Genomic DNA, 20875 nt, shown 5'->3' with positions numbered 1-20875 from the left:
CGAACATTTCATGCATCATGCATTCTTGCATATTTCGTATAATTTTCTTTTTTTCATTGCATTCACATGAACTAACAAGAGATTTTCATAATGGAATGGTATAAATACCGGATATACCTCCATAAGCTTCGGACACGTGTCATCCTCATTCAAACCGAAAAGAATATGGAAGCCAAAATTACTCAGATCGAAGAGAATGTGTTAAAGCTCCAGAGAGAGTTAGAAGAAAAGATAAATCAGAATAACCAGAGTACCCTAGATGCAATCACGAAAGGCCAAGAGTCCTTGGTCGATCAGATCGTTTCCAAGTTAGCTGGCCTACGTCATACAAGTGCTCCTAGGGCAGGCTCATCGAAAGGGGTAACCATGCCACCTACCTCGCAACTGGTTGTCTCACCCAGAATCTTACCATGACTTCAAGATAATTTGGATAGTTACCGTATTCCGAAATTTGATGAAGAGGTCAAAACAACGAGGCTAGAAATTACCATTAAACCATGAGGTAAGACGAGTGGAAAACCTCCTTTGAAGAAAGAAAGAAAGATCATCAACATTTTGAAATCGTTTGTAGCTGTACCCTCTTCTAGGCAAGAACCAATGAGAGAAAATGAGCATTTTGATCCCATTCCTATGACATACAAGGAGATCTACCAATAATTATTTGACGCACATATGGTGTCACCTATCCCGAAATACCTCTAAAGCCCCCATACCCCAGATGGTATAAAAACAATATGCACTGTGAATATCATGGCGGTTTCGGGGCATGCTATTGAAAATCGCCTCCCTTTTAAGAGGGTTATCTAAAGGATGCACAACCGGGGTTGGATTCATTTTAATAATTCAGAATCACCCCATGTTGCACAGAACCCTCTACCTAATCATCAAGAGAATAAGGAAAGTGCAATCACCGGAAAAGGGTAAAAAGGCCAAAACTAGAGTTTCCGAAGTGAAGACACCTCTTGCTTGGGTATAGAGGCAAATGATAAATAGGGTTTCTTACACCACATCCTAACACATCAGATTCCAAAGGTGGCAGTCATTGTTGTTATCACAATGAAAATGGACATGATGTACAAGAATGTGTCGAATTTAGAGCCTTGATCCAGCTAATGATGGACAGAAAAGAGTTGGAATTTTATGATGAAAGCAATGACACTCCCAAAGCAGAAAGAGTCATGGAAAATAGGGCATCCTGATGAGGCCTTATTCAATTTTGTGACATTCTGTTTGAATTTGTTTTTTCTTTCTTTTTTTCAAGTTTTTTTGTAAAAACATTTGAATAAATTTATGTTACTTTAATGATGACGAGCAATGAATCACATTTGCAAACTTGCAATTCTTTGAATATCAACTGAATTAAGAAACTCTGTAAATGGTTCAAAGTTACAGATCTTTTGACAAAGTAACATGATCTAAAACAAGGACCTTGACCTTACCCAGAATATACCCTCAAACACCGTACCTTGTTCTTGCAATTAACCAATATAACCTTTTCCTTTCATAAGTTGCAGACAACATGAGGCACCCTTTTGCATATGACATTACTATGCTTTTTATTTAAGACGTTTAGTGATGATCATGATCTTTACAGATGAAATAATCGAGTTGGTGAATCTAGTTTAGGTCAGTTGCTTGAAAATTGAACTCTAAAGATGAATTTTTTTTACTTTCAACAACACCTAGAGTATAACTGGTTCTTCGTGACAATCTTAAGAAATTAAATCCGCAAAGTTGAGCTATTCCACTAAGGCAATTGGTTATAGAGGAAACTTGAAAGCCCTAGCCTTATGAATAGATTACGTTCAAACCATGACATTGCTTAAACACTCGGCAATTCGGTGTTTGCTCCACTGTTATTGTCCAGCCGAAGATTTTTTGATGAGATGAAACCTTCAATTAACTTGATAAAAATGATTATAATGTTAAGTTGTCCCTCTAAAGCAATTGGTTAAACGCCTTGGCTTTATGGATTCAGCTAACCAGATAACGACAAATTAAATCAAATTTATCTAAGCAAGAAATTTTCGATAATGATGAACTAAGGGAGTTAAGGAACACATGTTATAGTCAACTATACATGTGCACTCAAGAATTTCATTTTTAGACCGATATTTTTTGCACTGCTTTTTTAGAGGAGCCTACAAAGCTTGAATAAATAGAAGATTTCAGGACCGAAATAAAAGGGCTAGTAAATGATCATGCTAGTTGCGTCATTTTGTCCGCACCCAATTGAAATATCAAAGCGTATTGCGATATTTAAAAAAAATGACATTTTGGGTTACCAAACCCTTAGAAATGAGGCCAACCTAAAGCCAACTCATCCATTTGAACATTTGTCAAAGAGCTGTAACTCTGAAAGCATTAAAAGAGCTCTTGATTCCTTTGATATTCTTTGAACTCGCGTTTACAATTTGATTCAATTACGAACAATATTTTACAGCATTTTTATCATTTTCCCTCCTAAAACAAGAAAAATGAGAAAAACATTTTCAAACATAACTGTCTCAGATATGAAAGGTCTGTAAAGCCAGAGCTTGAAAAGAGAATGGGGCACGATCGGTTCCAAGGACCAGATTGACAGACAAAGCACGAGACTCCATCCAAGAGATAAAACATAACTCATTCATGTTGCATGCATCTTAGACATAATTAAGAGCATCACATTTATTATTTTTCGCATACATGATTTTTTTAAAGCTTTTCAGAGTCAAGTTTCGACTTCAAGACGAATGATACTCAATTCAAAAGCACCTTAAAAGATTAATGGTGGTTGCTTAACTCGGCAACAAGAAGTTACACTGCAACCAACTCGACAGATTGAAAGATTGACAATTAACTTCAGATGGCTTCGAGAACTAATTCAAAACAAATTCAGTTCAGCTCAACTCAACAATGAGCAACATATTTCCAATTAATGTCTTCAAGCCAGATTTCGATTCCACAACGGAAGATATTCGACTGTCAGAATTCATCAATGAGTTTTCCCGTAAAAAGTGAGTCATTCAAAGATCATCTCATTTGGTTCAGACTCGCTCAAATGAACCACCCGAAGAATTATGACCGACTTAGACCCGTGAAGGGAAGCCATTTTTTTAAAAGAAATCAGTTGCAACATAGCTTAAGGCAAGAAGGGTTTTGCCAATAAAGGACTTTCGAGTTCGACTACGCTCAGCTCAAAGGCACCAACATTTTCAGCATAACTTAAGTCGAGAAGGGTTATATACCAACCAAAGACCTTCGAGTTTGGCTACGCTCAGCTCCAAGATACATCATTTGTAGCATAGCTTAAGTCAAGAAGGGCTATTTGCCAAAGACCCTCGAGTTCGATTACACTCAGCTTCGAGGGCATATCATTTACAGCATAACTCAAGGCTAGAAGGGTTATATGTCACCAAAGACCTTCGAGTTCGACTACGCTCAGCTCCAAGGCACTTTATTTGCAGCATAACTTAAGTTGAGAAGGCATATGTGCCAAAGACCTTCGAGTTCTATTACACCCAGCTCAAAGGCACCAGTATTTGCAGCATAACTTAAATCGAGAAGGGTTATCTGCCAACCAACGACCTTCGAGTTCGACTACGCTCAGCTCCAAGGCGCATCATTTGCAGCATAGCTTAAGTCGAGAAGGGCTATCTGCCAAATACCCTTGAGTTCGATTACACTCAGCTTCGAGGGTATATCATTTACAACATAACTCAAGGCTAGAAGGGTTATCTGTCACCAAAATGGTCGAGTTTGATTCCATTCAGCTCGATGACACCTCAATTACACTACTGTCCGGTTGCAATCGAGGTTTTCAAGTCGAGAAGAAGACTCGGGTTAACCGTGCCTCAGTAACAAAAAATCATTTCTTGGTAGCATAGCTTAAGTCAAGAAAAACTATCTGTCAACGAAGACCCTTCAAGTTTGATTCCATTCAGCTCGAGGGCTTATCACCACATGGTGGAGTCAAAGAACTACTTTCCACTCGAATTTCTAACTAAGGTCTTTAAGCCGAGAAGAAGACCGAGTTTAATTACAGTTTGGCAACGAGAAGCCACATTTCGGTTTCAAATGTCGAACTATGGCTTCAATACCATGTCATTTCAAGATGGACTCGACTTCGCGACGAAGGAGCCATCCGTAATCCAGTTCGACAAGAAGTTATTCTTCAACTCCACCGAACGAAAATTTGTGTCTTTTTATCTTTTTCCTATTTTTCGTTCCACGAAAAAGGACAAAGAGAGGCAGTTGTAGACACTCATTTTCGTCATATATATATTTAAGATATATATCTATATATATGTATATTATATAGTTTGCAAATTGTTTTTGAAAACAAATATATAATATATAGTCTTTAAAATATTTTTGGAAACTATATAATATATATATAGTTTTGAAAACATTTTAGAAATATATATATTATATAGTTTTTAAAACTATTTTGAAAACTTATAATATAAAGTTTTTTAAAACATTTTTGAAAATTTATATAATATAGTTTTTAAAAAACATTTTTTAAAAGAAATATTTTGAAAATATTTATATATTATAGTTTTTAAAAAAACATTTTGAAAACATTTATATATATAGTTTTTAAAAAATATTTTGAAAACTTATATATATAGTTTTTTAAAAAACATTTTAGAAAATATATAATATGTAATTTTAAAAATATTTTTTTGAAAATATATTATATGATTTTGAAAAACATTTTTCAAATCGTATATAAAAATAATTTTAAAAATATTTTTCCTTTTATTTTTTCCTTTTATTTATTATTTATTTATTAATTTCCTTTTCTTTTTTCCCCTCGTTTTAGGTCTATTTAGGGTCCAAAAGTCCAGTCCATGTTTAATGGGCCCAACCAGATAGGCCTGATCCAGCCAGGTAATGTTTAAGGTTTAGAAACCCTAATATCACAGCACCACAGGAATCAAAGGGTCAGTCACACCGACCACCGAGATTTCTGGCCGAGGAGATCGGGACTGACCCATCCCGAAATCCTCAGCCAACCTACCACGATCGTCAGAATAACCATCGGTGGGGGCTATAAATACCCCCACCAAGCTACTGCCAAGATCCAATCAAGGCAGAAACATCAACACAGAAAATAGTACCATCAACCGAGAGACTAACGGTCAAATACCGAGCCATCGTAACCGAAAACCACCATCATCAAGGAGCCAAAACAGAGCAAAAAAACCATCACCACCAAAGAACCACAACACAAGTCAACAATCAAAACCCGAATACAACCAGAGACTGAAAAGCCAAACACAAAAAACCAATAACCAAACGAACACCACATCATAAAACATCAAAAACACAGTAAAACAGAGAACGATCGGGCAAAGAAATGAAGCACAAAGGCCAAACGACGAGAACGGAAGCGGAAAGGTCACCGGAAAGGTAAAAAGCTGAGACTTTCGGCTTAGATCTACGTCGCTTAGGGCATTTTTAGGCGAATTGGGCTTCGTTTTTGGCTTCGGGGTGACGGGAAGAACGTTTGGGTGAATTTTGGGTTCAACTGATCACCGTAGGTAGTGACTGGAGCGATTTTCGGCGGCTTTGGGCGACGGTTGGCCACCGAGGTGGTGACCGGGCTTCCACCGTTATCTGGGAGAGTTGAGAGCGTTTAGGATAGGGGAGAGGCTTGTTTCTATGAGGGGAGGGAAATGAGTAAATTTTTTGGATTGTTGGCTTAAATACTACCCATCAGACCGACCCACAACCCAACCCGGAGGGCAATGGATCTGCATGTTTTCATAGTTAAAAGGGGTAACTATGTGTTTGGTCCCCTGTATTTTTCCATGTATTTATTTGGCCCTGAAATCAATTTTATTCTTCTTTCAATTCGACCTTCCATTTTTATTTCCTTATAATTTCGTCACTCATGCATATTTTATTATATTATTGTTTTTTTTTTTTTTTTTTCCTTTTCTTTATTATTTTTATTATTTTTTATTTAATATTTTTTCTTTGATTTACATTTATATATATATATATATTAGTTTATTATTTTTTAAATTTACTATTTTATTTTATTTTTCCTTTGATTTATTTATTTATTTTTCCCTTTTCTTTTGATTATGTATAGTTTTTTTTATTTATTTCCTCTAATATTCTAACTTTGTAGAGAAATTTTCAACCAATCAAAGATAAGTAATTCGAATTGGGTAATTTAAATTTTAATTTAAATTTTCTAATTCTCGCTATAAAGACAACCGATAAATTAATTGGTACCGAAAGAGCGGTTCAAGGGTGCTAATCCTTCCTTGACCGTAACCGACTCCCGAGCCCGACACGTCTCTGGTACAACGATAAGGTAAGATGGTGTCCGATCTACCTAAATATCGTTTTAAAATGATAGATGGAGACTCCAATTCGTTAAATCCAAGTCGAACCCAATTTCGGGCCCAATCGAAAGACGGTTCCGACAATAACAAAACCGATAACGCCTTTTTTAGTTGTATATTAAGGCTGCCGCACGTGAGTATTTCCCCTCTCTATTCTCCTTTGTAAATTAATATTATCGTTGTTATAAATTTTTTATAATTTTTTAATAAGTTTATTTTCTACAAAATATTATACAAAATCTTTATTTTAATATTTTTAGATTTTATCTAATTTATGTATTTTATTAATAATTTAATTTTATAGTTTTAAAATTTTATAATATTATTTGATTTCTTTATTATGCTAGTAGTAATAAAGATAAAGTAGTTTTTAATTAGAATAGATTGTTCCATAATGACATGTTTTTGTGAGTGGGACTGTTGTTTTGGCTTAAACGGCTCATTTCACAAAGTTCATGCTTTCAGCTTATTCTCTATTCTAATTTATCTTTTACTTTGGTATGAAAAATGGTAAACTTATGAAATCATTTTAATTGAGGGACTAATAATAAGTCAAATAATGAGTTTGATACCTTTTAACTGAAGTTTTTTTTATTTATTATTAAGTTAAAAGGTGATTAAAATAGTATTTGTTTTAAATATTTTTAACTTATAATAAAGTTCAATCACCCTTATCTTTTAACCACTAAAGTAAATTAATTCGTGTCTTTTAACTGAAATTTGAAATTAAAATTTTATGAATAAAAATTATAACATTAAAAAATTTGACTCATATTTAAAAACTTAATCCACTCAACTTTAAATATAATATTAAAATTAAATACTTTTATCTTTCTATTTATAAAAGTTCTATAAAGTAAAATTATAGATAATTAATCAAGCATGTGCATTGCATTAAGCTAAACAATGGCTTCCCAAGCCAAGGTAATACCCAGCAGAAAATCCAAGCCACAGCAGAACATGGATTTTTAAGACAAAAACATGGATTTCTTAAGACAAATCTTTGTCTTAAAAGACCAAAACACATTTCAACTTTAATTCTAAGTCTAAAACCCTTTCTTCTCTACCTTTTTAACTCTTCCTCAGCTTATACTCCACTCCACCAAAAGCTTCCCCCTTTCTCCCCTTCTCTGTAAATTTTCTTCCTTTACACATTCTCAAAACTCTTGTTTAATTCTAAGTTCATACTAATGAGAGGTCCTTTGGGAGCAGTGCTAGAGAGGTATCCATCAAGTGATGGAGCTACAGCAAATGAAGGGATCATTAAGCACAACAGGAAATGTAGAGATGTTGCATTTCTTGTCATTTTTATATCATTTTGGGTTGCTATGATCGTTAACTCTAGCTTTGGGTTTAACCAAGGCAGCCCATTGAGGTATTCTTTTCCCTTTTGTCTCTGAGTTTCCTCTAATGAAGATTTACACACTTTATATTCTTGTTGAATCCCAAAATGGAACTTTTTATTTTGGTAGAGATCGAATATTTTGGGGTCTTTCTAGACTTTCTTATGGTATGTTTTGTTTATCGCTTAAATCAGATTCCTTGTTTTGGTTTATTTTTATAGCTCTAATGAATGTCTTCCTTTTTGTTAAGCAGTATTTCTTTGCTTAATAAGCATTTTCACTTGTTGGTTGGTTGCTAAGAAAATTGAGGAAAATAATAGAAAATGGCTGGCACATAATTGGGAATTGCTTTCTCAGTGAGGTTAGAATTATAACAAAAGATCAAATGCTTCCGTTTATTAGAAGCTGAGGCTGGCTGGCTGACAAACTATAGGGATTATTCCCAAAGTTTCACTTAGATTAGAGGTTTTGGCATTTTGGGAAATGTGGTGCTTTTGAAGTCACACAGATGTAAAATTTAGACTTGATTTTGGTCAGAATTGTTTTTAACCACATTGTAGATCTTTGCTACCATTCATCAATTCTAGTTTATGCTTATATTCTGTTCGGAGAGATACAACTGCAGTCTGCAGATAGTGTCATTGGTCATCCTAGCTTGTAAAGGTTTTTTTCTAGATTTCTAGAACTTCCTGTGGGTATCAATGCTTGCACAGTTTATAGAGGTTATACTTCCTGCCTCCAATTACCAATATAAGATTGAGTTCATAGTTATGTTTTCAGATGATACAAGCATCTACTTAAATGGATTGCATCGGACTTTACATCCATTTTCATTTTTCGGACCGGATAAATCATCATAAACCTGTTGGTTTTCTGAAGCGAAAATGGAAGTGTTACTGACTATGGAATAAAAATGAATACTTAAGAATTTTGCTTCAGAGTTGGTCATAGTATTAATGGAAACAATGTAACTCTTCTATTTGTAAAAAAAGGATTAAAAATGAGAGTTGCAAAGGACTTGGTTAAGCTAAAAATGATCAATACTATAGCCGGTTAAGAATTATGTTTTCTGTCCTACTCTGTTTTCATTCAACTTGGTCTGTTCTTCTTTTTTATTTTGATATTTTCTATGTTGTATGGCGATAACAGGCTAACATAGGGCTGACTACAAAGGGATGTATGTGGTGACAAGCATGCTCATCCTGGCCTTCATCAGTTGGAACTCAAATATTGGCTGAATCCGAATCAAGTTTATCTAAGTGGTGTGAAGGACAGCCACTTCGAATTGTCTAATGCTCGGAGTATATGCTTGTTGGATTGCCCTACTCCGTTAGAAGATTCACTTAGTTGGGTCTGTGATTATCCAGACCAGAGGGGATATCCACATCTCAATGGATGATTGGATCGATAGAAATTACGATTATTATGAACTTCTTACACCAGAAATGAGAAATGCTTCTCTCCAACTTCAGGGTCCATGTTACCCGGTTATATTTCCGAGTGTGAATGTAGGTAAACTGGAAATGATTTGTTTGAAAGTTTAATATTTATTATCAAAGCATACACACGTTTTCTTTTACCATCTCAAGAATTATTATGCATGCCTTTTCAGTTTACTGGAGTTGCCAGTTATTGCTCGTGCTTCAAATGCATCTTTGCGGCACTGGAAACAGATGGGTGGAGTGGATATCAGTGAAGATATTGTAATAGATAAATCTATTCACAGTTTCATTGATTCTCGGTCATCTGTCTTAAAGGTTGAGCAACTTTGCTGCCATACCTTTTTGCTTATAAAGAATGTATCTTAATTAGTTGTGTATATCAACTTCATGCCTTCCAAAAAGTTTCCTTATCAACTTTGTGAATTAATCAAGAACTTAAAGTTAATCTGATGTATTTGCAGCGTTACATGGCTGATTGGAAAGGCATGGCCTGTATTGATAGTTTGCGGTGGGCTATTGCCACTATTTCTTCAATATATGGCTGTTATGATTCGCCATTTTTTGTTGCTATGCCTTGGATCACAGTTGCCCTCTTTAAATTCTAATAATGGTTACGATGTTTTACTACTTAAAAGGTTAGTAATGTACCTCTTACTCTTTGTCGTCTTTACTGCACGCCATAAATTTCGTCTGTGTTTTCAATATAAGGACTGCCATTTTCAATACGATGCTAAATTTATCCTTTTCTTCTTGCTTTTAGCTGGATGGATTGGGAACGATGCATCTCTCCTATCATTGGTGATCACGATCCATACATGTGTTTGGACGAGTGGGTTATTGCTTTTTCTTCTTAGATCATTTTTGTTATAATGGGTGTTTGTTTGTTTTGTTATTTCTGTTAAACTTTGCTTCTTTCAGGAACTAAATCATCTACGTTCTGTTGCGATCTTATGACATTTGTTATGGTTCTTCTGTCCTCACATCAATTGCAATCGTTCGACGCATCCTAATGGGAACATCAGTCCTCAAGGCAAGTGTGCTCTAATTACCATATTTAGTGCTTTCTGCATCTGGAGCATGCAATAATTCAACCCTTAAGATATCTGCGTAGCATCAGCTAGTACGGCTTAGAATACTCTTTTAAGACTTCCAATTTAATTTTATTTGATAAATCGAAAGAACTAAAAAGTGATATTATGCTTCTGATTGTACACAGGTTGCTGCAAAGGTTATAGGAAAGTCCAAGCCCTGATAATTTTTCCAATCATACCATATTTGATTCTTGCAATCTTTTACATGTTCTGGATATCAGCTGCCCTCCATCTGTTCAGTTCAGGTCAGGTTGTTCAGAATAACTGTAATACCAACTGTTGTGCTTACGATCTTGTGTCGAAAAAAGTGAACTGTGATCGATGCTGTGGTTATAGCATCCGTTACACCCCTCATGTTGCTGTCGCAATCTTCTTCCACCTTTGGTTGTTACTGGGCTACAAAATTTTTTATTGCATGTTCTTCCACTGTGATTGCCGGTTCTGTTGCCTCTTACTATTGGACTCGTGGTGAACATCGGTAAGCTACGAAGCTACCTTATGGTTTTAGAGGGATACATGTTTCTATGGGGAAACAAACAATTTACCATACTCCAAACATATGTCGAACTAATTTACCATGTATATGTCAAGTAACTTATGTCGACTAATTTACACGCCAAAGTAACATATCTATTACTTAGTATCTATTTGTAAGTCATTTAGTAATGAAGTAAAGAATAGGTTTATGGGTATGCACATCACGTTATGTAAGAAATTGTCTCTTTCTCTTCGTTTTTTAAAGGAATTTATTCCAGATGACTTATTCTTTCCTTGATTATTTTGTGGTTCACTCTTGTAGCCAGAGATCCCAATTCTTCCGGTTTTTGCCTCTATGAAGCGGCTTGTAAGATACAGCCTTGGGTCTGTGGCCCTTGGCTCATTGATTGTGTCTTTCGTGGAATCAATCCGTTTCATTCTCGAGTCATTTCGTCGGAAACTCAAGGTTGCTGGCACTACACCTGATTCCTGGCTTGGAAAGATTGGGTATCATACTTCAAAGGGATGCCTGAGATGTGTCGAGTGGACGATCAAATCAGTAAATCGAAACGCTTATATAATGGTAATCTTCTAGAACCAGTTTTGGAAGAAAGAAAAAACTAAAATTATGGAAACAAGTGCTTCAAAAAAAGAATATTTGAAGCAACATAGGATGTTGGTCATGCTCCAACACTAGTTATTTACTTGCATACTAGAGGTAAAACGACAAGTAAAAGAAAAGCTGGCTCTATATTGAACCTTCTTACGCAGCTCGTTTTTATAACATTTGAATACATTCTAATAGAACTAGACATCAGGCTGCTGTTAGTACATTTATTTTTGTTTCTTCAGAGTCCGAACTTTTTCTTAAATTATAACCTTATGTTCTTGCAGATTGCCATAACAGGGGAAAGTTTTGTAAGTCTTCTGCAACTGCAACCGAATTGATCATGAATAACATTCTTCGAATAGAGAGGGTGAATGTGATCGGAGATGTTATCCTGTTTCTCGGAAAGTTGTTTGTCAGTCTTTCGAGTGCTGTTTGTGGTTTCCTTGTGTTGGATACTCACAAGTATAGTTCCGGTCATAACAAATTATCCTCCCCATTGTTTCCCGTGCTGGTATGTTACCTAATCGTTGTTCTTCTAATTCATTTCATAGGCGTGAGATTAACACATTAAGCTCTATAATCATATTGATAATGAGAAATTGCTACTGACGTAATGTTTTTACAGGTTTGCTGGGCTCTTGGTTATGTCGTTGCAACTCTCTTCTTTGCAGGTGGAGATGTCGATCGATACCCTGATTCTTTCGTTCTGCCAGGATTCAGAGGAGCACCAAGGGACAGCCCAATTCGCACTCTCCTCCTCGTGGAAACGCTCAACAACCGAAATGACAGGCAGGGACTTTTGAATCCATGAATCTTTACTATATTAGAGTGTTCTTTCTTCTCGTTCTCATTGTCATTTCAACTTTTGGTTTCTCCTTATATAAATCTTTTAAAACTTCGTATATATTTGATAGCCATTGCCGTAAGGTTTTAGTGTGAGCAATATATGTAGCTCAAACCGGCAACTGGACAATGTATGCATCATTGTTTAGTTCTCTTGTGTGGAACAGATTTAGCTGAAAGTAGCAAAGCAAAGAACATGAGAAATGATTTGCTACTATATTGTTCGAAATTAATGTCTTAGAAGTGATTTCTCCATGATCGGTACAATCATGAAATAGACAACATTCCGAGTCTTCACTATGTGTTAGACTTGTCTGCAACGATATTTGGTATCTAGATTGATGTTACAATACCGTGCTACAAAGTACATGTTACAATCTGTGAACCTATGAATCCATCTTCTTCAACCCGAAGAAACTCAGTTTTTTTTAACGAACTGCTGAAGGTCTGTTTGGGTGTAGCCCTACCTGCTGCTTGCATCTCTATCCCATTGGATGTACTACCGCGGGTTCCATGAATGTCAATCAACCCGTGATAACCGTCGTTGGCCGATAATACTCTGCTTGTGTCTGTTTGGATGGCTGAATCATTGACGAAACGCCTTCTCCTTCTTCTCCTACTTCTCCTTGCCTCCTTACCCCATCCATGGATAGTCTCCCGTACCCCTTGTGGAATTAGAGCCGCCTTGAAGTTTGTTCCCATCTGAAACCGGAGTTGTGAATGAGATTAAAGGCACAGAATCAACAAAACACACTATACTAATATGAATTAAGGTAAATAGAGATGTCAATGAACAATTATAATACCTGAGTGATCTGAGCATACAGTGGCAGAGTGATGTAGCTACACATGAACTGCCCGGCAAACCTACGAGGTACGAATGATAACTTAAGGACTGATATTGCCGATATTTTCACTATGAAATCGAGACAATCAAAGTCATATGCATACCCCAAAATAATACGCAAGTAAACAAACGTATGGTTATGGAGGAAGCATGAATTATAGCCAAACTGCCACTGCAAAGATGTCCACAGAAGATAATTATCATGCCAAGATCCTACATGCCTTTTGCTATACTATCAGAGTTTGATTCTTATGTGCATATTTCATGTTCTATCTTGAAGGCTTTTTACTATGTGAAATAACAAGACATTTGACCGATGCCACAGAAATATAGCGACAGATATCGATGGAGAATGGTTCATTGTATCATATGACAGATCCAGTTGGGGAAGAGAAAGTACCCAATACCAAAAAAAAGAAGCCAGTTCGAACGAGTTCTGCAGAGAAACGAAACGAGAACACTAAACGGACGAAATGGAAGTTGTAATAACTTGGCAGGCCAATGGAGTCTGAAATGTAAAAATTATTGTACTTGACTGCATTGCCTTAAACAACAACCTGGAATAGAATGAAATGGATAAGCGACAACAACCATTCTGGCTTCTTAAACCAGAAAAGTTCGTCACGAGGCCTCAGGGTTCCAGAACAGTAGCCAGTTATCCCGGCACTCTCCAGTGTCAACGTTGCCATGACATGCTGCAACTTCGCTCCCACAAGAAGAACAAGCTGCATATGAAGTTTAAACATAAAAAACCAGAACAGCATTAAAGATTAACTCTAGTGAGTCTTAAAAGTGTTCGTTTGTTGATGTATATGCAAACGCCATTAAAATTTACTGTAAAAGGGAAAAAGACTTACAGTAATGGGAATGATAGCTATCCAGAAATAAAGATTAGAACCTGTAATACGAACACACACCATTCAGATAGGTGACGAGACGAGATGTACAATACCTTTCACATTACATAGCATGAAGACTACAACAAATCCCCAAAGCGGAGCGCTGCAGGAAATTAAATGAACAGATATTTAGCAATCTGCAATGCTAAAATCAACTCAGCCGTTATGCCAAAAACGATACCTGAGAACGGAAAATATGGCCCTGTAAATAGGTCGATATAGAGAAAGATAACAGATGAATGATGTAGGAGCTATCATAGGCTTCATAACAATTTGACTGAAAAATCAGAAAACTCTTTTATGAATACATTACTTGCCTAATACCAACTATCATTTGAAATTCTTCCTCCATAGAACGAACCATATAGTTGTGAAAATCGTACTTTGGCGACAGGTTGTGATTCTGCCATAATTAAAAATGGCATAAGGCATAAACATTCATAAGAAAACTTCAATGAACAAGACTATAAACAGCACGTACCATGATGAACCCCTTGCGAAGAGTCAGATAATCTGCACGAACAACCGACCACCCGAATTGCTGGAAGTAACATATCTGTAAGTTGAAAATAGAATCTATGAATGAACTATATACAAAGGACAGAGAACATATAAATGCATCACAAATCTACGAATAAACTCTTGCAGTAAACGCAGCAAGAAGAAATGTTCTGTACCTGCCACCCAGATAACAGCTCTATTATTCGCCAAGGGGTTCGATTTGTGGTGTACAACGAAAGCAGCTTCTCTTCGCATTAACGCTTCTCTGGCTTGTGCTGCAGCAAATAAGCTATAATCATCATAATAATGTCTTGAAATTTTTCGAAATGTCTTTTGCGTGACTTTGGTCTCAAGTAATCGCATGTATCAAGGCATCAAACTGTTTGAAGTTGAACTTACCAGTTAAAAATCCATGTTGGTCCATATGAGCTTCCTCCTCCCATGCCCTCCATCTATGAATCTACCGAAATAGTTATCGAAAAGTGAGAAAATAATAGCAACATAGAACTGTTAATGCCTTTTCCTTACTGTGTACCAATCAAAAGACCAACCTTCACAATTGTAAGTAGCATCGTTAAGCAACTGTAAGCTAGATGTGTGATTGCCATTATAAATATGAAGCGATGCAACTGCTCAAGACCTTCATAAGAAACAAATGGCTCATGACCCTGCAGAACAGAATAGTTTAAAGAATGATAGTGTAGAACACCCTGCAATAGCAGGAATTTGTGGTGAAATGGATTATCTGCATGCCTCTTTGCAGGTAATGGTGTTCCTGTCTCTCAAAATTCTAGGAAAAGAGTGAAAATCAGAAGCCATCGAAACGTGACGGTCCTCAGAGGAACCATTTTCATCTTCTTCAACGATCTCAGACATGGAGCATGGTGTGAAGGCACCGGTATAGAACCTTGATGGAATGCAGATATTCGATATCACCCTCGATGTTGCTACTAGAAGGAGCGACATGAATCCGAGCAGCATTAACTCTGAAGAAACAAGTCCAAAAGACAATGAAGAGATAGTAAATACAAGTATGGCACTCAAAAACTGAATCAGAAAACAACATTTCACACGTTTCATTTGGTGAAAATTTAAGGAAATATACATTCTTCATCTTATCCAAAGCTTTAAGCAAAGGTTTTCTCTCAATTGTCTTTAACCACTGAAACAACAAAAGTATAATACATAAGATGTTATCCTTACACGATAAAGAAACCGAAAATGGGAAGCTAAAAACCCGTTTCTCACGTTGGTTACGCGGTGAATTGAGCGCTCCACCATCAAAGAAACTGCAACAAAGACTGTCAGCACAGTACCATCAAAGAAACTGCAACAAAGACTGTCAGCACAGTGCATCTCTTTTAAACTACAACTAATGCTGCCTAATATAAACACAAGAAACTAATGTAACACACAACCTATACTAACTTATTTTACGTCACATTGACATAAAATCAAACAAATTATGATTTTTATATCTTCAACACATTCAAGCCTCTCTAAAACTATACAGGATTTGCTTCTCATATCAGATTAAAACAAGGAAAACATATTGATCCAAAGTTTTATTATCCCCTTTTCCAAGATTTTGGAATGAACCCAAGTTTTAGCATGAATCAATGTAGAAGCTTGTTTGAGCCTGAAGAAATAAAACTAGCATGAAAGCCAAAAACTTCAAAGACAAGAGTTTAATACTTTCAGTAGTTTTTGGCCTCACAAATATTCAATGCATCTTCTGTGTCTGGAGTCTCTGAACACACTTTCTGTTATTAAATGTCCAATTTTTGCAGTTCTATTTAAGACCCGAACACAAAGGAAGAAGGAAAGAGATTATCAATGAAAGAAAAAGAGAGAGCAACTGAATCTTGAAGAACCGACATTGACAGTTATATCAGATCTCTTTTCAAGCAAAAAAAAATAACAGATTTTTCAAATTTCAATGAGCTTGAAATTTATAATAAAAAAACAAAACGGAAATTATAAATGAGATTACTTTTATATATAAAAAAATGCTTCTTTTAACCTCTTGTGAAATAAAAATGGATCATTTTAGTAAATTTCATTTTTATTAAGCTTGTGGTTTATAGGTAAGAAATAACGTCTTCAATCGAGTTAATATTAATTTTCGAGTTCAATCTGAAAAAATATAATAAAATAAGTTTTTCTATGTGACAAGTAATTACAATTAAGTTTTCTCTTTTAGTTTTTTTTCATTGATAAGTCGTTTATCTCTTTTTCTTTTTATCTTTGTTGATTGGTGACGAGATTAACTTTAATGTTAGTTACCAACCACTGATTTTTTTTATTGTCTTTTTTTCTTTTTATTTTGAATAAGTTATTTGTACCGCACGTTTTACTCTGCTTTTATAGTACGTTTTCTTATGATTTTCGGTACGTTTTTCGATCGTTTGGTCATTGTTTTCATCTATCATTTTTTAATAAGTTTATTTTCTAATACTTTTCGGTACGACTAATCAAGAGGGCGCTTATCTGTTATATTCTTAATCTTCTCTGCTTTGGACACTTGGATTGGATTTGGATACCCGTTACGCGTTCGTGGATAACTTTTCACTTCGCTCGAGTATGGTTTACGGTTTGTCGGTGATCTTTCAGTAGCTTGATCCCTTTTATGATTCGTTTACCGATACGATCAGATCTGTTTGTATCTATCTTTGTTCGAGTTTTCTTGGTTAGATTTTAATCTTTCCTTGTATGGTCCTTATGTGATCTTAAGTTGCTAGTTTCGTTTCAATGGTTATAGGAAATTGTCCTAATTATGTGTTTAATTTATGATTATGATTGTAAATTTTTATTGTAATTTAGGATATTTCTTATTTTAAATAAAATTAGTGATTTTTAAAAAAAAATAATTACAATCAAATTCAACTAATAAAAGACTTTGTAAACTCATCCTAAATATAGAAATTTACTTACCATCTAAAAGTTATCTGGATCAATATCAAATATAAATCTCAATTTCAATCTGACTTTTTTAATATTTCTCCAATTCTGCCTATCAATATTTTCTTAAATGCAAAAAGTAGGTCAGAAACCATAGATATTGCCACCCATTGCAATTAAATAATTACTCTGAAAATGGAAATCAATGGAGTTTGATAATAGTCAATTTTGCTGTTCAAGCTGTGAGACTGTTGTGTTCAGGCTTTTCAATTGAAATTACATAATGCTAGTATTAAAGCATTCCTATACTGACTACTCTATTACCGTCCGGATGCTTTATAAAGAGTATACCAGACTGTTCCTTTCAACAAATGTCAGCTCTCAAGTTTCTTGATTTGTCCACGACGCCCCTGGAGCGCCTCCCGAATTCAGTCTCCGGATGAACTCTTCTATTGCTTTACGGTTGTATAAACTTGGAGAAGGTTCCATCTTTTTCGAAACTCGAAGCTTTAAGGGACCTGGATCTTAGAAGAACCAACATCAAGAGTCTTCCCGATGGGATGAACAGGTTGGTGAATCTTAGAAATCTGAAACTAGTCAACATTAAGAATGTAACAGATTCCAAATGGAATATTACCAAATCTTTCATCCCTTCGGATCCTCAATGTTGGTAGAACATTAGTAGGACAGGTTGGTGCATTGTGGAAGTTAAGAGGATTTTAGTGGCAGGTTTTACGACGTTGAGGAACTGAACAAGTAAGTTGAAGCTCTCGATGAAGGCCCTCTGAGATACAATATTTATGTCGGTCCAAAATCGCCGGAATGGAAATTCAAATCCTATCCGAACTACATTGGATTGAATAGCCTTGATATGATCAAACCAAGGAAAAGGAAAAGAGGTCATGATGTTAGTGCAGATCATATGATTAAGCTTCCACGAGATGTTCATCAACTGAGTGTTGAAGACTGTAAAATTAGTGGCACATTGTTCTCATGGTTTATCTCAATGCCGCGTCCCACGTTTTCTGCGCTTTGCCAAATCGATGTTTAGAACTGTCGGGAGCTGCAAAAGCTATTGTCTTTTGATGTGCTGACAGAACTGAAGAAGCTGCAACGGGTCGATGTTTCATTTTGTGATGCAATGGAGGAAATAATAGTATCGGATTCAGAAGAAGGAACAGGTACCGTCCGAGTTGTCCTTCCCGAATTTTTGTTTTTGAGATTGAAGAATCTACCAGAATTAAAAAGCATTTGCAGTGCAAATGGAGCAATGGTGTGTGATTCTCTTGAAGAAGTCCTTATAAAAGAATGTCGTAAGTTAAAGAGGATGCCACTGTATCTTCCCGGGCTACTCGATAACATCGAACCATCTCTTCCGACGATTCATATATACCCAAAAGGAGCTGTGGGAATCGTTGGGGTGGGATCAACCCAATGCCAAGTCTCTGTTGCAGCCCTTCTTGTATGACTCCGATTACGACACAGATTATGACCCAGATTTTAGCTTAGTTTTCGAGTTAGAAGATGAGTCGGATCAGTTAAATGAGCATCAAAATGCTTGAATTGTATGTAAATTATACCATAATGAAACTCCATTGATTTTCATTTTTCAAGATTTATGAGAGAGATTAAAAAGGAAGATCCATTAATTATTTTAGTCCATCTAATAGTTGGAAGATGAATACCAAAAGCAAGTTTTTTTTCAAGCAATGGCTTCCAAATGTTCCCTGAAAACTTTTAACATGTCTGAAAATATGACAATTCCAACCAAGCTACAATCATTTTCTATAACCCAAACATAATTAACTCTATGTGAAATGGCTTGGATCATCACTGCAACCAATGAACTCTTGGGATGACAAACGATCGCCTCCGCTCTCCTCACCATCCTGGCCGAATAACTCATCGACCTACTATGTCTTAGGGACCTCGGCGATGGTGACACGACCGCCGTGGATTCCTCATCAGACGATGAGGAGAATCCACCATATGACATTGACATGGTAAAATGTTCAAGCATTCCATTCAAATTTCTTTCCTTCAACCGCACAGAAACGACGCGGACTAGGTCCTCTGGTGGACCTCCACAGTCGATGTAGGCCATTAGATCCCCAGAGGACAAGGTATTGATAGCTGCTGCGACCGTCTCGTCACAGCAGGCCAAGGTGAAAGGGGAAATTTCTCCAATCAAAGTTCCCTCGCTATCAACGACGGCCACTGAAGTTTGGTCCACGAGTGCTCGAGAAATGGCTCCTATGGCTGCAGAGGCAGGGGAATGGTACTCAATGGTGTGAATTTCAGAGCTGATGATGCCGAGAGTGTCGATGGAGACGGCGGGGATTGGCGAAAAGAGGCCAATGGAGCTGAGTAGGAATCTGATTATGTCTTCTTGAGTTAGCCAACAAAATTCACGGCCTTTGTGAATAGTAACCGTGGGTGATGGCTTCTGGTGTTGTTTTCTCTTGTTGCTGAGCTTCGTCTTGATTGGTACCACTAGATTTTGAGCTCCTCCAAGTATAAGATCAATTGCTTCTAACAAGCTGCTCAAACAAAGAGAACAATCATAATTAATCACTTGAAAAACCCATAAAGAAAAAACAGAAAAAATTGGGATAAATCTATGTACCTGCAAGAAGGTTCCACATGCAAAACAAGGCCAGGAACCTTAGGCAAAAGCACAGAAACAGGATCCTTCAGAGCAAGCGAAGGTGACGCCAAGTTTTCATCTTTGCAAAGATAACAAATCACATCCACCATACAAACTTTGCCTACACATCTACAATCATCTTCACAAAAACCAGCAGCCGGACCAAATTTGGCCTTATGATCGCAACTCCAGACGCTGACGGAGTTATCATCGGAGGTTTTCAAGACCTCGAGAGCCTCGGAAACGGTGGAAGTTACCGAAAGTGACCTCAACGCTGGCTTGCCAAGACACAAGTCAGATAACTCATGTGACAACAACCTCACTGCCATGCAAGAAGGAACAGGCAGGGAAAATTGAGTAAGTTGAAAAATGGAAGAAAGGGTTTCTTTTGGTTTCTTGAGTTCTTGAAGATGGATGCTGTAAATCTGAGATTGGCGATGGGTATATATATATAAGAGACGTGACCGTGTTAGGTTGAAGTTTGGTTTGAAAACGAAGGGAGGAGGAGGGTACGGCATAAAGTACCAAGTTGAGGGCAGAAAAAGGTGTAGGGACTAGGGACCATCATATTTTGTCTTATAATATGAAATTATGTGAATAATTGAGATTACAGATCAGTTGTCTACTTGCTATTGATTCATGCCATCGGTGCCATGAGTTTTATATTTAAAGTGCAGAGTCGGCTTAAGTTCGGTTTGAAAAAGTCCGCATTCACTGTGTTTTTTTAAATTTATTTTCTATCAAACGGATCATAATATAAATATTTTAGATTAGGTTGAAATGAAAATTGGATCAATGACAAAATCTTTAAGTGGAATGATCGACATTTTTATACTAATAAAATATTGTTTATATAAATAAAGTTTAAAAATTTATTTAGGAAAGTAGAATTTTTAAAAATAAATTTGCTTCTAGGTTTGAATAGAAATA

The 20875-nt window shown here is 36.2% G+C and overlaps 2 protein-coding genes and 1 pseudogene across 2 annotated transcripts; 1 reads left to right on the top strand and 2 right to left on the bottom strand.

Moving 5' to 3' along the window:
- The first annotated feature begins 9893 nt into the window (after positions 1-9893).
- LOC120127725 lies at positions 9894-12367 on the top strand (annotated as a pseudogene).
- Positions 12261-15753, bottom strand: LOC120127724 (MLO-like protein 14). Its single transcript, XM_039145578.1, has 16 exons — positions 15646-15753; positions 15503-15559; positions 15151-15381; positions 14949-15065; positions 14797-14857; positions 14578-14672; positions 14378-14452; positions 14214-14299; positions 13950-13999; positions 13855-13895; positions 13555-13722; positions 13398-13433; positions 13102-13169; positions 12957-13017; positions 12526-12852; positions 12261-12323 (listed from the first exon to the last, which is right to left on the bottom strand). The coding sequence occupies exons 1-16, from the start codon at positions 15751-15753 to the stop codon at positions 12261-12263; spliced, it is 1644 nt and encodes a 547-aa protein (XP_039001509.1).
- A 3173-nt stretch (positions 15754-18926) lies between these two features.
- Positions 18927-20383, bottom strand: LOC120127934 (CBS domain-containing protein CBSX5-like). The gene is made up of 3 exons (XM_039145745.1): positions 19925-20383; positions 18997-19838; positions 18927-18963 (listed from the first exon to the last, which is right to left on the bottom strand). Exons 1-2 carry the CDS (start codon positions 20272-20274, stop codon positions 19001-19003), a joined length of 1188 nt encoding a protein of 395 aa, XP_039001676.1. The 5' UTR covers positions 20275-20383; the 3' UTR covers positions 18927-18963; positions 18997-19000.
- Between the last annotated feature and the right edge of the window lie 492 nt (positions 20384-20875).

The sequence above is a fragment of the Hibiscus syriacus genome, unplaced genomic scaffold (assembly GCF_006381635.1).
Source record: "Hibiscus syriacus cultivar Baekdansim isolate YM2019G1 unplaced genomic scaffold, ASM638163v2 tig00110472_pilon, whole genome shotgun sequence".
Classification (NCBI taxonomy): Eukaryota; Viridiplantae; Streptophyta; class Magnoliopsida; order Malvales; family Malvaceae; genus Hibiscus; species Hibiscus syriacus.
Note: the sequence above shows the minus strand (reverse complement) of the source record. Positions and strands in the feature narration are given on the sequence as shown.

Excerpts from the sequence above, each read along its gene's own strand:
- LOC120127724 (XM_039145578.1), bottom strand. The coding sequence starts at position 15,753 with ATGCACTGTGCTGACAGTCTTTGTTGCAGTTTCTTTGATGGTACTGTG. Across the intron at positions 13,434-13,554 it reads TCCATTTCATTCTATTCCAG|AACTCGTTCGAACTGGCTTC; the intron begins GTTGTTGTTTAA and ends GTTTCTCTGCAG. Across the intron at positions 13,170-13,397 it reads CTTCTTTTTTTTGGTATTGG|TGGCAGTTTGGCTATAATTC; the intron begins GTACTTTCTCTT and ends ACATCTTTGCAG.
- LOC120127934 (XM_039145745.1), bottom strand. The coding sequence starts at position 20,274 with ATGGCAGTGAGGTTGTTGTCACATGAGTTATCTGACTTGTGTCTTGGC. Across the intron at positions 19,839-19,924 it reads CATGTGGAACCTTCTTGCAG|CTTGTTAGAAGCAATTGATC; the intron begins GTACATAGATTT and ends TTGTTTGAGCAG.